Genomic DNA, 19,666 nt, shown 5'->3' with positions numbered 1-19,666 from the left:
CCTTGAGGTCCTCCACCCTTTGAGAATCTGATGTAGGCTCTGAATCCTGAAAAATGCATATCTGCACATTTTCATAAAAATGTTGCATACATTTCAGTTAGTTAGTTCTTAGACACTCTGAAGTCCTTCTTTAGAATTCCCAAGGGCTTCATGGACCCCAGGTTGAACATCTGAGAAAGATTGGGTACAAATATCACCTTCTCACAATACCTCATGGCAGTATGTCATGGGGCTGCGATTCTGCTATTCGCCTCTGTCTGGGCAGGGAGGGAGCTGTTGGCTAAAGTCCTAGGTCTCTTTTACTAAAGAGGCAGAAATTAGGATGGTGATGGGTTGTGAATGACAGAAACGCCAAAATAACATAACTGAAACAAGATAGACGTTTGTTCCTCTTTCACATAAATGACACACAGGTGGTCCAGGACAAATGTGGTACACCGTGGTCAGGAACCCAAGCTCCTGCTGCTTTTCTGCTCTACGGAGTTTGCTCTTAAGGTTGTGGTCTCAGATGGTGGCATCCTCATTCCAGGCAGCAGGATGGAGGGACAAAGGAGAATAGTATCACTTAGGGAAGGTTTTCAGAAGTTTCTAGATGCTGCTCGTGATGCCTCCATTTACTTCCTCTTGGCCAGAATGTACAGGCACGTCGTGGGTTTGGTTCCAGACCACTGCAATAAAGAGAATATTGCAGTAAAGCAAGTCACATGAATTTTCTGGTTTCCTGGTGCATATGTTTATACTATACTATCATCTATATTAAGTGTGCAATAGCATTATGTCTAAAAAGAAAAATGTACCTACCTTAATTTAAATATACTTTATTGCAAAAAAAAAACTTTATTGCTAAAGAATGTTCACCATCATCTGGCAACACAGCGTTGCCACAAACCTTCATTTTCTTAAAAATGAAAGAGTCTGTGAAGGACAATAAAGTGAAGTGCAATAAAGTGAGGTGTGTCTGGAGTCACATGACCACATCTAACTGCAAGGGAGGCTAAGAAATGGTTTTTTTGGGTGGTGGCGGGGAGCAGCCATATGGACAGCAATCAATACTATCACAAGGGAAGGAGAGGAAAATGGTCACTGGGGAGCTCGCAGTCTCACTTGCAGATGTGATATGAATTCCTGGGACCCTGCAAGAGGAGGAGGCAGGAGGGGACTCGTGGATTGAGTGCGTTTCTATTCCTCTTGTATCTCCTGTCATTTCTGCTTTATGAAGCTGTGCTATGGTCTTGGGGCAGAGCTGGTCATAGCTGTAGGTCATCATGGTGGGCTATACCCTTCAGCCTGTAAAGTCCCCTTCTTTACTTTCACTTCATGCTTCCTGAATCTGGATGTGAGCAGTGGCCCATTCATTCCTTCATTCAACACGCACTTCCCAAATGCTCACCACATGCCAGGGATTCTGCTAGGGGCTGGAGGTCTGGCCATGAGCAAGTCACCATCCCTTGGGAGCTCTACTCAAGTTATGAGCAGTCTAGGTGGTGGTTAAGTGGCAAACACCAGTCAGAATGTCTTACTGTCTTTATATCACCTGTTATCAGTGTGCGTGCAGGAGGAAGGCATAGAATTTGTAGCAAAAGGCCTTTCTTTAGGATAAATGCCCAAGAATTCCAATCCTCAGGACTGGTATGAAATCTATCCCTTAGCCTTCAGTCCCAGTGGCTCCTTTGCTACTTCGCTGGAGGGAAGTCGGGGGAGGACAAGCTAGGAAGGGGCCTCAGTCTAACCGAGAATGTACGTATCCCAGGCACGGACTCTCGCTGTGATTTGCAGCATTCCTTGGTAACATCTTGGGTTTGTCACTCATGAGATTTTTCCACTGCTATGTCCCCAGGGAGACTGCAGGACAAGGCTGTGTGTCCCCTTTGCTGTGCCCAGGAAGGAGACCCGGTTGGTGGCAGCTGCGTGCATGTTTCCTGCAGCTGCCCCGTTGCTTCTAGGGATCCTGAGGTCTCACGTGGCTACTCATCCAGCTGCCCTCAGTGCCAGGACTTGCTCCCAGGGAAGAGCCATGGAAGCCTCGAGTGGCAGGAGGGCCTGCAGATGGCCAGCCTGAGCCCCAAGTCCCTGCCACAGTGTGAGCGTCACATGAAGCAGGTCCAGCTGCTCTTCTGCGAGGACCACGGGGAACCCATCTGCCTCATCTGCGGGCTGAGTCAGGAGCACCGAGGCCACCGGGTTCGCCCCATCGAGGAGGCCGCCCTGGAATACAAGGTAGGGCTTTCTGCATTGGGGTCCTTCTCTGCTGGGCACTTGAACACATCGGGGCTTGCTTCATTTCCCCCAAAACCCTGGGAGTTGGTACATTGGCCAGCATCTTTGGGCTGTAAATGGCAAACACAATACAAAGTAAGCCAACAAAGAGGGATTTACTGGTTCATGTAGCTATGGGAATCTAGCTTTAGGTATGGCTGAATCCAGGTGCTCACAAGAGGTCATTAGAAATCATTCTCACTGCCTCTTGGCTCTGCTTCCTTTGGTGTGATGGATTCATTCTTCCTCTTTCCTGCGTACCTCTCCCTGTGCTCTTGGCTGCCTCACCTTCAGCTTTATTCCGTGAAGCAAGTTTTCCCATCTAGAGTTGGCACCAAGATGGCAGGAGCCAAGTTCAAGCTTTGACAAGTGCTCTTTTTTTCCAGAAACAAATTCAGAAGCAGCTGGAGCATCTGAAGGAGTTGAGAAAATCTGGAGAGGAGCAGAGATCTCAGGGGGATAAGAAGACAGCAAACTTCCTGGTAAGGCTAGGGTGGTCTGTGGCCAGTCTTTGCCTGGATTCACCCCTGCAGAAGGAGGGAGGGAACCGAGAGTGAGCAGGGGTCCCTGATGTCCTGTACTGGTTCACAGGGAAGCAGAGCCGATCACATAGTTAGAATCACCTGCTCTTGGGGGGCAGGGAATAACAGGTATCAAAGGATGAGCTTGTCCCTGGGGAGGGAAACCACCTCCAGCAAGAAGTGGAATCTCCCAGGACCCTATCATGCTTTCTTAGACTCACCACAAAATGGTTTAGAGAAAGGAATGCCAGTGGCTGTAGCTGAGGAATGGGACTGAGGAAAGGGGAGGAGAGACTATTCAACTTTAAATACTCCTCTGTATTGTTTTTATAATTGTTGTTGTGGTCTATTGTTTTTTTTGTAAAAAACCATGTTGATTTTTAAAATTCAAATGCTTAAAGTAGACATTTTCTTTAAAACTGTGGTTTTAAAGAAACGCCACAGATCTCAATAAGTACAACTTAGTGGCCTTCCTGTTAAGCTGTTGTCCAGACTCGGATGCATTAAGTTGCTCCTGTTTTCCCTGCATGCGAAGGAGCCTACCCCCAGAGCCTTGATTTATCTGGTGCATTTCTGTTGGTTGGATCCTGTCTCCCACTCTGAGTTCCAAACTTCTTCAGGGACCCACCACACTGCAGTGGCAAACAGGCAAAGATAACAAAGGGCAGAAATGGGAGGAGGGTGGCATTGGTCCAGGTGTCTGACTTCTGGGAAACTCTTGAGTTGTAGTAAAATGAAAACCCTTTCCTATAATCCCAGGTGACTTGGAACTTGTGGATGGAGCAGAGGTCAGGGGTGCCCCCCCAAGGAGGGTGAGGCAGGAGCCTGGGCTGATCAGGGAAACCCAGGGAGACAAGAGGGTTCAGCCTTCCCTTAAGATACAGTGACACGGGCTCTGTGGAAAGGAGATGCTGTTTTCAGGTCTTCGCCTTCTCCTCCTCCTTTTTACAATAATTAAAAGAAATATTTTTAATCATAGGGAAGGGGTTGGGAAAGCTCTTCTTTACAGCAGAAACCCAGATAAAACAAGTATAGAAGAATAATTGAATTAGAAAATTTCCACTATACAATTGACACCGACAGGGATCAGCAACAGATACTAAAATTTTTAGAGAAAATCGTTAGAGAACAGGATATTTACACACTCTCAAAGTACCACTCCCCAAATTACTTAGGAATTATAAAGGAAATAATATATACTTACAGTAGCGATATCTGGTAGACGCTTCCTTAACCAAGCATCAATCCTAGTATAACTATAATGATGATGGCAAACTGGACAGTCTTTGCCTCCCAGTGGGGTATGCTAGAAAGAGCATGGCATTAGGTCTATGGTATTCTTGCCCCAAATGTTTCTCCTGAATTTAATCATGAGAAAAATTATAGAATTTTAGAATATAGGCCATTGAATGAGACAACTGACCCGTCCTCTTAAAAAAAAAGTCCACGTTACTGCCGTCAACAACAAGAAGAAGTGTTCCAGACTCCATGTTTAGGAACATCACATTGGAAACTTGAAACTGGCCACGGTGGGAATATCAACACCACAGAAATGGCAAATACCACAGCCCAGCCTTGGCTGATTGTTTTGTTGATTGTCTAGACTTAGAAAGTGTTGGAGAAAGTGTGACTTGTGCAGACCAGATGCACAGGTGCATGTTTGCGGTGCTCCATTCTAAAGACTGAGAGAACACTCTTCTGCACCTGAAACCCAGGACGTGATTCAGCAGGGCTGCTGATGTCACAGAGGAAGGAGTGAGATTCCACACACATCGAGTTTATAGTCTTATTCCTTAATTACAAGAAAATACCAAGCAACATCAGAACCACTCTCGTGTGTCGACTAAGGGACTACAGTGGGTGGAGGAACAGGAGCCGGGCAAACATCCACGAAGCATCCTGTGAGGCCCTGGGCTCTCTGGAATTTACACGAGAGTTCTGTCCACTAGTATTTTTTGTTAATTGTGTGTATCAGTTTAGCTAATAAATGAATGTGCCCATATTAAAAACAACGACAAAAGGTGAAGAAACTTTTTTGATTCAAAAGAACTAAAGACTTAATCCTGTCCTTTTGAGCCAAAAATGAGATTTCTGCTGTCCAGTCCTAGTAGATCTGAAGGGCCCTCTCCCTCCTTGGAGGAAGGAAAGATGCCCTAGAGCCACTTCACATGTCCACAGAAGCTTTTTAGTGATGATGAGAAAGAGGACGGCAGAAGAGGTCATGGTTGGCCAGTGTGCAAGAATATTGGAAGTCAAGTTCACTTGCGTTCAAATAGATGGACTGACTGACCCCTTTCAGGGCAGTCTGAGACTGTCGGGGAGTGGAGAGAACTCTCCCTCCTGGAGACTTTGTGGTCCTGACCTTGTCTGTTTATGACTCCAGACATATGCAATCCTCACGCTGCCTTTCAAGGAAGGAAGAAGGTGACACCAGTTATCTTAGTGTTCTGGGGCTGCCCTTGCAAAGTACCATAAACTGGGCGGCATAAACCACAGAAATGTATGCCTCCCACAGTTCTGGAGGCAAGGTGTTGGCAGAAATGCTTCCTTCTGAGGGCTGTGAGGGAAGGCTGCTCCAAGGCCTCTCTCCTTAGCTTTTAGGTGTCTCCTTCCCCCTGTGTCTCTTTACATGGCATTCTCCATGTGTGTGTATCTGTGTCCAAATTTCCCCACTCCAGTGGCCCACCCCACTCCAGCACGACCTCATCTTAACTAATTGCATCCTCAATGACCCTATTTCCAAATAAGATCATATTCTCAGGTACTGGGGTTAGGACTTATAACACATACATTTTGGAGGGGACACAATTCAATCCATTTTACCAGGTTTTAGGGCATTTTCCAAAAGCCAACCTGTTCTGGAAGGTTCCAGCTCATTTTGCCTCCTACTCTGGAATTCAGGCCTCCAAGAGGCTGAGGAAGCCTGCTCTTACCCACCTCCAGGAGGTGGGCTTCTGCGGGTTCCCTGGGCACACACGTCTACCTCACCGCATAGGCCCCTACACCTCCCTGACTTCTGTTCCCCAGAAACAAGCTGAAACCCAGAAGCAGAGAATCCAGTACCAGTTGGAGCAGTTATGCCAGTTTTTAGAGCAGCAAGAGCAGCTCTTTGTGGCCTGTCTGGAGGAGCTGGGCCAGACCATTGGCCAAGTCAGGGAGACATATGGCACCCGGGTGACAGGGGACATCGCCCTTCTCGACAAGCTGATTGGGGAGCTGGAGGCCAAGCAGTGCCAGCCAGAATGGGAGCTTATGAAGGTAAGTGTGGCTGGGCCTGGCCTTCCCCCATCCACTGTGTGCAGTAGGGTGACATGGGCTCCCAGCACTGCCATCAGCTATGCCCAAGCCAGTGGGTGAGGCTCTTAGGGCCAGGGGCGGGACTTGGTCTTGGTGACCCACAATGCCCAGGCCCCTTCAATGAATTCTCAGGAGCCCAGGATGGCCCAGTATCTAGGGGATCCTGTGACATCTCCCAGAAGAGACCAGCAGAGTTTGGGTACAGTTATGTGCAGGCCCCAGCCAGGGTGCCACCTCAGCAGATTAGAATTAGAACTGGGGAGAGGTGCCCCATTTTTGCTGACACTGTGGGGCTGGGAGCCCAGGAGGAGAGGCCAAGGAGTCAGCACAGTCCCTATGAGACTGGTAATAGAGAACTTCCCTCTTTTCTCTCCTAGGACGTCAGAGTCACCCTGCACAGGTACCAAGAGGTCCCCTGATGATCCCTTGGGTGTACTGTAGGAAGTATTTGGGGAGGCAGACCTAGGAGGGAGATGATCCCAACCCGCGGCCTGTGGCTCCTCCCTGGGTCCTCCCATCTCCTGCAGCTTCCGAAGGTGAAGGCCTTTCTGGACTTGTGTAGCAAGAATGGGAGCACAATCAGGAGGGGGAGCATGGGGTCAAAGACTGGACCAAATGAACATGGCCTGTTGTGTGGTGGTGGCTTCATAAGAAACCCCCCCTAACAGACTGTGTCCCATGCAATTCGCCTTATGAAAACTGTTCCTGCAGGAGTGCTTGTGGCCACAGTGAGGGAAGCACTTTCCAGGAGTGGATCTGCTAAGCCCAGCAAGCAGCGGAAGGGAGGGAAGAGTAGGGGAGGGGAGGGGAGGGGAGGGGAGGGGAGGGGAAGAGGCTGGACCTTCCAATCGCCTGAGGGAGCTTTACAAAATCCTGACATCCAGGTCCCCGCAGACAAATTAAACCTGAATCTTCAGGAGTACAACCCAGGCATCAATTTTTTTAAGTATTTTTTTGGTGGTAAAATATACATAACAAAATTTACCATTTAAAAATGTACAGTTCAGGGCTTCCCTGGTGGCACAGTGGTTGAGAGTCCGTCTGCCGATGCAGGGGACACGGGTTCATGCCCCGGAACAGGAAGATCCCACATGCCGCAGAGCGGCTAGGCCCGTGAGCCATGGCCGCTGAGCCTGCGCGTCCGGAGCCTGTGCTCCGCAACGGAAGAGGCCACAACAGTGAGAGGCCCACATACCGCAAAAAAAAAAAAAAAAAAAAAAGTACAGTTCAGTGGCTTTAAGTACATTCGCATTGTTGTGCAACCATGACCATGATCCATCCCCAGAATTTTCTCATCTTCCCAAATGGAAACTCCATACCATTAAACAACTCCCCAATCTCCCCTCCCCCAACCCTTGGCAACGACCATTCTACTCTCTGTCTATATGAATCTGACTACTCTAACTACATCATATAAGTGGAATCATACAATATTTGTGTTTTTGTGTCTGACCTACCTCACTGAGCATAATGTCTTCAAGGTTCATTCATGTTGTAGAATGTGCCAGAATTCCATTCCTTTTTAAGGCTGAATAATATTCCATCATGTGTATATACATTTTGTTTATCTATTCATCCATCAGTGGTACTAGGTTGCTTCTACCTTTTGGCTACTGTGAATGATGCTGCTATGAATATCGGCATACCTATATTTGTTTGAGTCCTGCTTTCACTTCTTTTGGGTATATCCCCAGAAGTGGAATTGCTGTATCATACAGTAATTCTATGTTTAAGTTTTTGAGGAACTAGAGTACTATCTCCCGTGGTGTCTGCACCATTTTACATTCCCACCAGCAGTGCTCAAGGGTTCCAATTTCTCCATATCCTTGCTAACACTTGTTATTTTTTATTTTTTTAAATAGTAGCCATCCTAATGGCTGTGAAGTGGTATCTCATTGTGCTTATTTTTCTCACTTAATATCTTTTTTTTTTTTTTTTTTTTTTTTTTGCAGTACGCGGGCCTCTCACTGCTGTGGCCTCTCCGGGCTCCAGACGTGCAGGCTCAGCGGCCATGGCTCACGGGCCCAGCCGCTCCGCGGCACATGCGATCCTTCCGGACCGGGGCACAAACCCATGTCCCCTGCGTCGGCAGGCGGACTCTCAACCACTGCGCCACCAGGGAAGCCCTTAATATCATTTTTATTTCAATAGAAAGAAAAAGACTCAGGGAAGTGTAATTAATTTGACATAAGTAATTCTGGGCTGAGCATTTCAACATCAGTACCACTTTATGGCCATTATCAAAACTCACTGTGATTTTGATACCAGTGGTTTTTAAAACTCCCCCAGGTGATGCCAATCCATGGCCAGAGTTGAGGACCAGTGTTTAGAACTTGAAGCCCAGGGAGAACTTTCTTTGAGAAGCCAAGGCTGGACTGGGTGTGCCCTGTGGAGGCTGCACCTCCCTTTCAGCTCATGAGACCCTGGGCTACCCCCACGCTCCAGGCCTCTTGGGCCAACAATCTTTTGTCTCTAGGGCCAAGAAGGTGACTGTCCCTGAACTGTGGGCCACCCCTCCAGAGGTGAAAGAAAAGATCCACCTGCTCTACCAGAAATCAGAGTTTGTGGAGAAGCGCATGAGGCACTTCTTGGGTAGGTGGGCTTGTGGGAAGATGGGAGGCGCCTGCTCACCTCCTCCCTGAGAGCCACGTAGCCTGGAGCCCCCTGGTGTCCCTTCTCCATCCCCCACGGCCTTTCTGACTCTGCCTTCAGCCCCTCCCACACCTGTCCCTACCTGGGAACCTAACTCAAACTCCTTCTCCTTTTAGAAACCCTGCGTTCAGAAATGGAAATGTTCAACGGTGAGTCCGGTGGTGGTAGTATGTGTTGGCCAGGGATTACTGCAATTTTCCCTTGTGCTGTTGATTTCTGGGAATTATTTAGAAAAGAGAAAACACCTGTAACAAAGGTGGGAGCAAAGTCATGACAAGTCCTCACAGGCTCTGTGCCAGGGTCACTGACTGTCAACTCACCAGAGTACAGAGTATCCAAGGCAGGCCTGGGTACCAGAGAGGAATGGGGTTATATCCAAGCAGAGGAAGCCGAGTCCTGAGCAGGGAGAGGGAGTCACTGTCTTTCCTTGTTGTGGGGACCAGGGTAGATTTAGCCCTCTGAATGGGAATGCTCAGGATTTTTCCCATCTCCTTTTCTCTGTAGTTCCAGAAGTGACTGGTGGTCAGGCACCCTGAGGCAAGTAGACCTGGCCTGCTGGGTCCCTGTGCTGTCCCCCAGTACATTCCAGAAGAATGACCCTGTCCACGTTTCTTGGATGTGGGGAGAACCCTGTGGGGATGTTGCCCATGGACCTCAAGCTAGGAATTCTAATTCTCTCTGCAGTTAATGTGATTCTGGAAGCAGAAGCTGCCCACCCCAACCTCATCTTTCATCTTCTCTGATGACTTGAAGAGTGTGAGACTTGGAAAAAAAGTGGGACCGTCTACCTGCTAGTCCAGAAAGATTCTATAGCTGAATCATTGCCCTGGGCTCTCTGAGTTTGCTCTCTAGCTGCCACTACTGAGAAGTGAAGGTGGGAGACAAGACAGGGTGGGTCCTGGGTGTCTGCAAGGCAGCCACGAGCAGCAAGGAGAATATGGCTCTCTCACCAGAGAATAGTTATTGGGTAGAAATGATGATGAAGTAAAATGAGTGCCAGGCGTCCAACTTTCCCTCCACCCGGATGAGGGAGCCCCCCAGGCATGTGGGCATCTTCCTGAACTACAAGACTGGGGACATTTCCTTTTACACTGTGACAGCCAAATCCCACATCTCAACATCCATTGGCTTCTTTTCCTCTGGGCCCCTTCAACCTATCTTCAGCCCCAGGACACATGATGGAGAGAACATGGATCCTCTGAATATCCGTCCAGTGGGTGGCCAGGGGCCTCACTGAATATCCAACACTTTGCATCTTTCTTCAGGCTCCTGCCCTGTATCTTGAATCCATACATTCAACAGTCATTATTGAACACCTACTGGGTTCCAGCTGCTGTGGGGAATATAATCAATAAGAGAATAGGCCCTGTGCTCAAGGAGCTTATGGAACAGAAGCAGAAGTAAGCTGGGTAAACAAATATTGGTAAACCAAGGGTAAAGAGAACACATGTATTGATGACATGCCATGGATTTCAGAGAAGGAAGCACACAGCTGTTGCTTAATAAATCCTTGTATGAATTAGCACTCTAAGATGCTTCTGAGACAGAGAGCCCACCCTCGTTTTCCCTCAGGACTCCATGGCAAGGATGTGTTCCCTCATTCTATCCTCCCTTTTGTTTTTTATAAATAAAATTATTTATGAATAATAACATCATAGAGCTTACATAGATGATCATTAACCATAACTTTTTAATTTTACAAATGAGAGTTTTGAGGCCTGGAATTAATGCATTTTGTTTATTTACTTATTTTTCTACCAGTGTTTGGGGACTGATTTTGGGCTAAAAGCAGCACCAGTTGCTGAGATTACAGAGAGAGCAAGATAAAACTTCTGCCTTTTAGTGAAAACCTTAACTGTAGTAAGGATCTGAACAGTAAATGTGTAAGCCCAGAGCAACATAGGTACTAAAATATAAATATATATTGGAACAATATGTGAGCATGTTACAAGTAGTAACTGAATAGAGGATTCTGAGAGAATTTCACAGAGTACTTTAAGTGAGTCTTAATGACTAAGAATTATTTTGAAAAGGAGTGGTGAAAAGGCATTTTAAGTGAAGAATGGCATATGAAGTGTCACAATATGAAGCAGCATGAGATTTACAATTTAAAGTGCTTGATGGGTTTTTGATGGTATGTCAGTGTGGTATGAGAATGGAAACTCAAGACTCATATTGTCAAGAGCCTTATGCACTATGCATAGGAATTTGGACCTCATTGTGCTGTCAGGGAGAGCTAGTAAAGTGTTTCAGGGAGGCCAAATAGAGGTTAAGTGGCTTGTTATCATTCACAGGAAGTAGAGTTCAAGTCATGATTGAAATCCAATGTTCTTATTCTTATTAACAAGTAGACTATAATAAGAGTATAATATATGATAATAATATTTATTATACATTTACTACGTGCTTAGTTCCACATTTTTATTTTAGTTAATCATCACCATAAAGCTATGGAATAGAGAAGAATTCTGCCTAGAATGACTTGCTGATTATAAGTAGGAAAGAATACTTTTGAGCCACTACGCTTTGATCTTTGACCAAACCCTATATATGTCTGCAGTTTCTATTTGCCTGAGAGCTGGAAGAGTGAGTAAAAACAACTATACCTTTATCACTTCAGGAAACTGAGCGATTATTCTGTGACTTTGTAACAAAACCCATTAAACTATCAAGACTTCTCAGCTAGATTAAAGTAGGTGGTAAGGGAAACAAAATCGTTTATGGACAGAAAAAGACCTTGAAAAAAATCACATGAACGCCTTCAGTAAGTCATTACATAGACCAAAACCATGCCGATGTCAGTCCATATCATGCTGGAGCCACCACAGAGCATCAGAGTTTAGGGTACAGGGATGCAGGAAGAGAATGTCGGCCTACAGGGCAACAGTGAAAGATTTTAGCATCCACCGAGGAGACGGGATGAACCATTTTGAGACTCTGCCAGGGGTAGGAGGGCTTTTATAGGGTGAGATTAAGACGACTTTGCTTGTATTGTTTTCTCTAGTGGGTGTCTAAACTACTATTAATAAGATCCATAGTTTTGGTTGTATTCTCCAAGGTTGCAGTGGAAATCAGAAAGCTATAAGACAGTTGAGTCTGGCTAAGTAAGAAAATTACCATTATACTCAGAAAAGAGGAAGCAGTATGAGACCATTAGTTAAGTGCTACAAATATGACTTCCTTTAGTTGAGCATTTCTATTTCATTTATTGTTAAAAATGTCTTTTGAAGTCTCAAGATGAAAAATCACTTAGAAGCAGAAATTTTTAGGGCTTCCCTGGTGGCGCAGTGGTTGAAAACCCGCCTGCCAATACAGGGGACACAGGTTAAAGCCCTGGTCCGGGAAGATCCCACATGCCGCGGAGCAACTAAGCCTGTGTGCCACAACTACTGAGACTGCGCTCTAGAGCCCGCAAGCCACAACTACTGAAGCCCATGCGCCTAGAGCCCGTGCTCCGCAACAAGAGAAGCCACCGCAATGAGAAGCCCGTGCACCGCAAAGAAGAGTAGCCCCCACTCACCACAACTAGAGAAAAGCCCGCACGCAGCAATGAAGACCCGACACAGTCAAAAATAAATTAATTAGGGCTTCCCTGGTGGCGCAGTGGTTGAGAGTCCGCCTGCCGATGCAGGGGACACGGGTTCGTGCCCCGGTCCGGGAAGATCCCACATGCTGCGGAGCGGCTGGGCCCGTGAGCCATGGCCGCTGAGCCTGTGCGTCCGGAGCCTGTGCTCCACAATGGGAGAGGCCACAACAGTGAGAGGCCCGTGTACCGCAAAAAAAAAAAAAAAAATTAATTAATTAATTAAAAAAAACACTTTAAAAAAGAAATCATTTTTAACAGAGTCAATGATTAAGCCTGCGGGTGCTAACAAAGCCTTTTGTTACAAGAGTCTGGTATATAAGATGGTATTCTCTGTAGTATATTTTTTCTATAGATCTAAAGGACTAATCATTTCAGCAAAGGCTGGAACTCTAAAGCACTAGAATTTGTTTTGATCATATATTGCATTACTGTTAAATGCCCAGGCGATAGATGTTATCCATTCTGTCTTCCTGGAATATTAAATTGATGGAAGAATTGTGAATTTTTGTAGAATGTTCATCTGTTTGATGTTACACTGTCTGGTGTGTGCATGTAAAAGTGACCTTCTGTGCACTCACATTATGGATACTGCCCAGTAATATTCTGTTTGCTTAGAGGGAAGAAGGAGGACACCACTATATGCTCCTAGTTTTTTTTTTTTTAACTTTTTTAAAAATACATTTATTTATTTATGACTGCATTGGGTCTTCATTGCTGCACACAGGCTTTCTCTAGTTGTGGCAAGTGGGGGCTACTGTTTGTTGTGGTGCACGGGCTTCTTATTGCGGTGGCTTCTCTTGTTGCGGAGCATGGGCTCTAGGCACACGGGCTTCAGTAGTTGTGGCATGCAGGCTCGTAGTTGTGGCTCGTGGGCTCTAGAGTGCATGCTCAGTAGTTGTGGCGCACAGGCTTAGTTGCTTCGTGGTATGTGGAGTCTTCCCGGACCAGGGCTGGAACCCGTGTCCCCTGCATTGGTAGGCGGATTCTTAACCACTGCGCCACCAGGGAAGTTCCTATATGCTCCTAGTTTTTCTCCAGGTTTCTCCTGTTTTTCTGGAACTGGGGGTTAGTGCACTGGGTTAACCCAATTCCGGTCTTTCAACATTTTCCTGTTGGCAGGCTATAATCAGAGTCAACCTGCCTGCATCTCCAAAAACTGCTCTGATTATCCTCACCTCCCAAAGGAACAGAAACAAGACACTTTAGGGTTTTGAGGATTTTATACAATTCACCAATCAAGTTTCTATCGATAGAGCTACTACCTAGCTAGTGAGCTAGTCTTTGAGGAGCTGCCTTGTTAGAACTTCAGGGATATTATACTAAATGGCTAAGACAAATCACTTGGAAAAATATCCTTAACACATAATTTTATGGCCAGACTAAATATCTGTTCTATGAATAGTCCAAAGGAGATAAGACAGTGGGGAGAGGAAGATTAGAGAAAGAATGAGAGATGAAGCAAAGGGAGACAGAGAGGAAGTTTAAATCAAGTTGATTTATGGGATATCCTCCCTATCTTGAGGACTTAGGAAGCCTTAGGAAAAAACAAGCAAACTGGATTATTATAATACACTTTTGTACATGTATTAATGAACTGTGGTTCTTAGAATTATTGGCTGGGCCCCATAAATAAGTCCATTAGAAAATGCAGTTGTAACTGCATTTGTTGTCACTCATTTGATTACTGTGAGATCCCACCTCCCTACAAGAGACCAAGAAAAAGATGGGGCTGCTGTCATGGAAAAACATTTGACACACATCCCAAGTGTCACATTATTCTGTACTGAGCTGTATCTGCAAATCTGTGGGCCTGTGGAATATTAGGTGTTCTAGTTCACAGATGTCCCTCTATCATCCTCCATTTAAAGAGACATAAAGAGAGGGGGGAGGGAGAGGGATGGACTAGAAGTTTGGGGTTAGTAGATGCAAACTATTACATTTAGAATGGGTAAACAACAAGGTCCTACTGTATAGCACAGGGAACTATATATATCCAATCTCCTGGGATAAACTATAATGGAAAAGAATATTTAAAAAAAGAATATATATGTGTACAACTGAGTCACACTGCTGTACAGCAGAAATTAGCACAACAGTGTAAATCAACTATACTTCAATTTAAAAAAATTATCACACACACACACACACACAAATAAAGAAACATAGAGAGGGATGTAAGAGAAAAGGAGAATTGGGAATTCCCTGGCAGTCCAGTGGTTAGGGCTCCATGCTTCCACTGCAGGGGGCATGAGTTTGATCCGTGGTTGAGGAACTAAGATCCAGCATGCCACATGGCATGGCAAAAAAAAAAAAGGAAAGAAAAAAGGAGGATCAAATGAAGATTGAACCCCAAACTCCTCCTACCCCAACTTCTCTTCCCATCTTCACACTAAGCCTAGATTGGACTTAGGTTCTCCATGGTTGTGACCAGAGCACAAAACACACGCTTTGCTTTCTTCATGGAGCTTTGTTCTACATGCATAATCCACATGCTGGCACAGCTCACGTTCCCTATTTGTTTAGCCGTTCCCTACGGTTGGTGATTTGTTGTTGCCAATTCTCCCTTGCTATCGTTCCATAAACAGCTTGGTGTATATATGTGTATATATATATATATATATATATATATATATATATATATATATATATATATTTTGGCGTACATTTTTTGCCACCTCCTCCCCATACACATATATTTTCTCCTGTTATTCCTAAAATTGTTCCAGAATGTGAGCTATTTGATAACACTTGCAGTAGTTGGCCATACAATATTTTGGAAAGAATGTTTCACGCCCAAAGCAATGTTTGTCGTTTAAAATTTTTGCTGATGTAATAGAGATGTAATGAGGTCTTACCTGTTTTAATTTATTTCATTACCTGCTAATGAGGCTATGAATTTTTCCATGTGTATTTCTACTCTTTTGCTTCATTCTGTCAACACATTTTTTTTTTCTTTGTGGTACACGGGCCTCTCATTGCTGTGGCCTCTCCTGTTGCGGAGCACAGGCTCCGGATGCGCAGGCTTAGCAGCTATGGCTCACGGGCCCAGCCGCTCCGCAGCATGTGGGATCTTCCCAGACCGGGGCACGAACCCGCGTCCCCTGCGTCGGCAGGCGGACTCTCAACCACTGCACCACCAGGGAAGCCCAAACACACATATTTGATAAACAATTATAATAGTAATAGAAAAGAGTTTTATTCAAGCCAAACTGAGGACTACAGCCTGGAAGATACAGATTTAAGAAGCACCTGAATTGTGTTCCATCAGACTACAAAATAGGGGAGGCTCGTATAGGCAAAAACCGCAAAGCTACATATGTTGTTTGTCAAGAACCACAATTGAGGACTTCCCTGGTGGCGCAGTGGTTAAAAATCTGCCTGCCAATGCAGGGGACACGGGTTTGAGCCCTGCTCCGGGAAGATCCCACATGCCGTGGAGCAACTAAGCCCGTGCACCACAACTACTGAGCCTGTGCTCTACAGCCCGTGTACCACAACTACTGAAGCCCGCGTGCCTAGAGCCCATGCTCTACAACAAGAGAAGCCACCGCAATGAGAAGCCCACGCACTGCAACGAAGGGTAGCCCCACTCTCCAAAACTAGAGAAAGCCCGCGTGCAGCAAAAGACCCAATGCAGCCAAAAATAAAAAAAATTAAAAAAAGAACTACAATTGAAGCTGGCAAGAAGTAAGAGTGCTTTTTAAGTATGGACTGGTTGGGGTCCAAAATAGTTGCAAAGTTACAAGGGGAAACGTTGGACCATTAGGTTGCAGCTGGCAGCTACTAGCAGATACTGTTTTGAAAATGGCTTGTGGTATCCTTGAGTTTGATACAGTTCAGAAAATTCAGGGTCTCAATGATGCAGGCACATGTCTGAAACTACATCTCAATCGCCACCCGGCTCTATTTTTCTTTTAATATTTATTTTTTAATTTATTTTGGCTGCGCTGGATCTTTACTTGCAGCATGCAGGCTTCTTAGTTGCAGCATGCATGCAGGATTTAGTTCCCCAAACAGGGATCGAACCCAGGCCCCTTGCACTAGGAGAATGGAGTCTTACCCACTGGACCACCAGACAAGTCCCACCTGGCTGTATTTTGAATATCTGAACCACAGTTTTATATCTTGTCAGAACAAAGAAGAAACATCAAACATGACAGAGGTACATTCCTTCAAGGTTTCAAAAGGGACAGATTAGCAGGCACACAGCTAGTTAGCATGACCTTGGTGTCTGGGAAGAGAACTTCATCTTCAAAGGAGTACCAGCACTGGCATCGTGGGGGCGGGGAAGGGGGGGGCACTTATCCCTATCTTCAAAGTGGAATTCTAAACAATCTGGTAACTGCATTCCTTTTTCTTTTTTCAAATGGTTAAAGCAGGGCTTCCCTGGTGGCACAGTGGTTGAGAGTCCGCCTGCCGATGCAGGGGATACGGGTTCGTGCCCTGGTCCGGGAAGATCCCACATGCCGCAGAGCGGCTGGGCCCGTGAGCCATGGCCGCTGAGCCTGCGCGTCCGGAGGCTGTGCTCCGCAACGGGAGAGGCCACAACAGTGAGAGGCCCGCGTACCGCAAAAAAAAAAAAAAAAAAAAGTTAAAGCAGATGTATAATGTATGTTTGACAGGCCATAAGACAGGCCTATTCTAGTTAGTATAAAGGTCAAGCCAAATCACGTATAAGCCAGAATGACTTCCCTATACTTCAACATGTGAAAATTGCTTCCATCAAGTCTATAAAAATGGTACAGGTCCTTTAACTACTTGCCATGTGGACTCTAGATTTTGAACTTAGTTGTCTGTAGTACTTCTTCATAAATATTTTACATACTAAGCAGTTGTATTTGTAGGACATAATTTTCCCTGTCTGGCGGTCTTTTTTAATTGAGATATAATTCTCATAGCATAAAATTCACCCTTTTAAATACACAACTAAGTGGTTTTTAGTATATCCACAATGTGTACAAACATCACCACTAATTCCGGAACATTTTTATCACCCACAAAACAAACCCTGCACTGCTTAGCATTCACTTGCTATTCCTCTCTGCCCCCGGCCCCTGGCTACCACTAACCTTTTTATCTCTATGGATTTGCCTATTCTGGACATTTCACATAAGAATCACACAAAGTCTTGTGTCACTGGGTTCTCTGGCTTAGCACAATGTTTCGAAGTTCATCCATGTTGCAGCATGTATCACTGCTTTGTTCCTTTTTTACTGCTAATAACCCATTATATGGATATACTATATCTTGTTAATCTGTTCAATAGACCGGTTGTTTCTACTTTTCAGCCATTATGAATAATGCTGCTCTTCAGGTACAAGTTTTCACTTCTCTTGGGTTTATACCTAGGAATGGAATTGCTGGATCCTATAGTAAGTAAATCTATGTTAACATTTTGAAAGACTGCCAAACTGTTTCCAAAGTGGCTAAGCATCTTTTCATTCTTTTTCTTTCCTTCCTTCCCTTCCTCCCTTTCTCTTTCTTTCTGCCACACTGCATGAAGGGGCATGCAGGATCTTAGTTCCCCAACCAGGGGGGGAACCCATGCCCACTGCAGTTGAAGCACAGACTCCTAACGACTGAAACACCAGGGAATTCCCATTAAGCATCTTTTCAAATGTTAATGATCATTTAGTTTTCCTCCTCTTTGGAATGACTTCATAGCTTTTGCCTTAGTCTTTGGTCAGTTAGCAGGAGCTCTTTGAATGCCGGGAATGCCTTAGTCTTTATCTGGTTTATCTTCTACAATTATGTCCCAGTCTACTGCTTGACTTTATTGTTTTCTAAAGTTTTTTTTTTAAATACAGTCACACAAGCTTATATTTTACTTTAAGGCACCTCAGTTTCCTATTTCGCCTCAATATTAAACTTAACCTTCTCTTAAGCGTTCTTTCATTGGCTATTAAATTCCATCTTTTTGTATGTAGTGTAAAGACAAGAGCCTTTTTTCCCAGAAGAATCATTTCTGCTAGCACCAAGTTAAATGCTATCCTTGCATACAGGTCGACATATATTCAGATCAATTTTGGCTATACTGTTCTATTTATTCACGTGTAGTTCAAACTACACTGCTTTGATTAAAGAAGGTTTTTTTTTGTAATTTTGATGTCTGGAAAGACAGGTATTCGTTTTGTTTTTTAAGTTTTGTTGCCACACAGTTTTTTCTTTCTTTCTTTCTTTTTTATTTTATTGATTGATTGACTGATTGCTGTGTTGGGTCTTCGTTGCTGCGCGAGAGCTTTCTCTAGCTGTGCTGAGCAGGTGCTATGCTTCATTGCGGTGTGTGGGCTTCTCATTGCGCTGTCTTCTCTTGTTGAGGAGCACGGCCTCTAGGCACAAGGACTTCAGTAGTTGTGGCTCAGGGGCTCTAGAGCGCAGGCTCAGTAGCTGTGACACACGGGCTTAGGTGCTCCGCCGCATGTGGGATCTTCCCGGACCAGGGCTCAAATCCGTGTCCCCTGCATTAGTAGGTGGACTCTTAACCACTGCGCTACCAGGGAAGCCCCTGCCACACGGTTTTGACACTACTCTCTTTATAACATGTTTTAGATCACAGCTGAGTGAGTCACCTACAGTTACCGTTAATAAACACAACTCATTTTCACTTTAGTCATCCTACCTGAGGCTGGCGTTTACATAGAATAAGGCAATCCCTGCTCTTGTGTGGCCCCAATTCCTGATCACTGCCTCACTGGAAAATGAACCGAGTATGGGAACAATGCAGAAAGAAAAGACGAATTGAGGACGGTAACGGAAATGGACAGCTAGAATTCCTGAGAAAATAAGATGGCCGGTCCAGACCTCTGTGTAGAAGTTGGTCAATAGAGGAGGGGAGCTTCGCCCGGCTCTGACCGAAGGGCCGCCCCTGCCGAAAGGGACGGCTGTAACAGCACCCTAGAACCGACAAAACCCACAACCTACCACCACCTCGCCGCCACCGCAATTTTTTGATAGACCCAAGGGTCTGGGGCGGAAACTGCGTCTGCCTCTCACAGACCTTCCGGTCCGTCAGACGTCCCGCTTCCGGTCGAGCCCCGGCCCTGCTCCGCCCCAACCGCGGCGCCTGGCGATCTCCCATTGGCTGTTTAGCACCGAACTACATTTCCCAGTAGCCCTTGCAGCTAAACCGTCCGTACCTGGAGTGGTGCCAACCTGTCTTGGAGGGTTTGAGCCAGCCTTCTGCTTTCCATCTCCCAGGTACAGCCGCAGAGAGAGTGGCTGCTGCCAACTTGACCTCCCTGCGTCCCTGAGAGCTCCGCCGGCCGGCCTCGAGCCTCGCCTTCCCAAGCGCAGACCGCTCGCTCCAAGCGAGGAGACCAGGCTTCCGCACCGGAAACGGGGCACCGGGCGTGAC

At 45.7% G+C, this 19,666-nt stretch overlaps 1 protein-coding gene, 1 long non-coding RNA gene and 1 pseudogene across 3 annotated transcripts in view; 2 read left to right on the top strand and 1 right to left on the bottom strand.

The window, feature by feature from the left end:
* MEFV (MEFV innate immunity regulator, pyrin) overlaps positions 1 to 6,250 on the top strand; it is a 9,918-nt gene extending 3,668 nt beyond the window's left edge. Inside the window, exons 3-5 of the mRNA XM_079945051.1 lie at positions 1,838 to 2,217; positions 2,643 to 2,738; positions 5,805 to 6,250. Of these exons, the coding sequence (XP_079801177.1) occupies positions 1,838 to 2,217; positions 2,643 to 2,738; positions 5,805 to 6,134 (806 nt within the window). The 3' untranslated portion in view covers positions 6,135 to 6,250. The remainder of the gene's footprint in view (positions 1 to 1,837; positions 2,218 to 2,642; positions 2,739 to 5,804) is intronic.
* LOC307198258 lies at positions 25 to 19,581 on the bottom strand. The gene is made up of 3 exons (XR_013831592.1): positions 19,449 to 19,581; positions 2,545 to 2,783; positions 25 to 668 (listed from the first exon to the last, which is right to left on the bottom strand). It is a non-coding gene; the product is annotated as an uncharacterized lncRNA (long non-coding RNA).
* On the top strand, positions 8,656 to 10,434 carry LOC307198256 (pyrin-like; annotated as a pseudogene). Its single transcript has one exon. The product of its transcript is annotated as a pyrin-like (transcript).
* Positions 19,582 to 19,666: the final 85 nt, after the last annotated feature.

The sequence above is a fragment of the Stenella coeruleoalba genome (assembly GCF_951394435.1).
Source record: "Stenella coeruleoalba genome assembly, chromosome: 15".
Classification (NCBI taxonomy): domain Eukaryota; kingdom Metazoa; phylum Chordata; class Mammalia; order Artiodactyla; family Delphinidae; genus Stenella; species Stenella coeruleoalba.
This window is presented reverse-complemented; position numbering and strand designations above follow the sequence as displayed.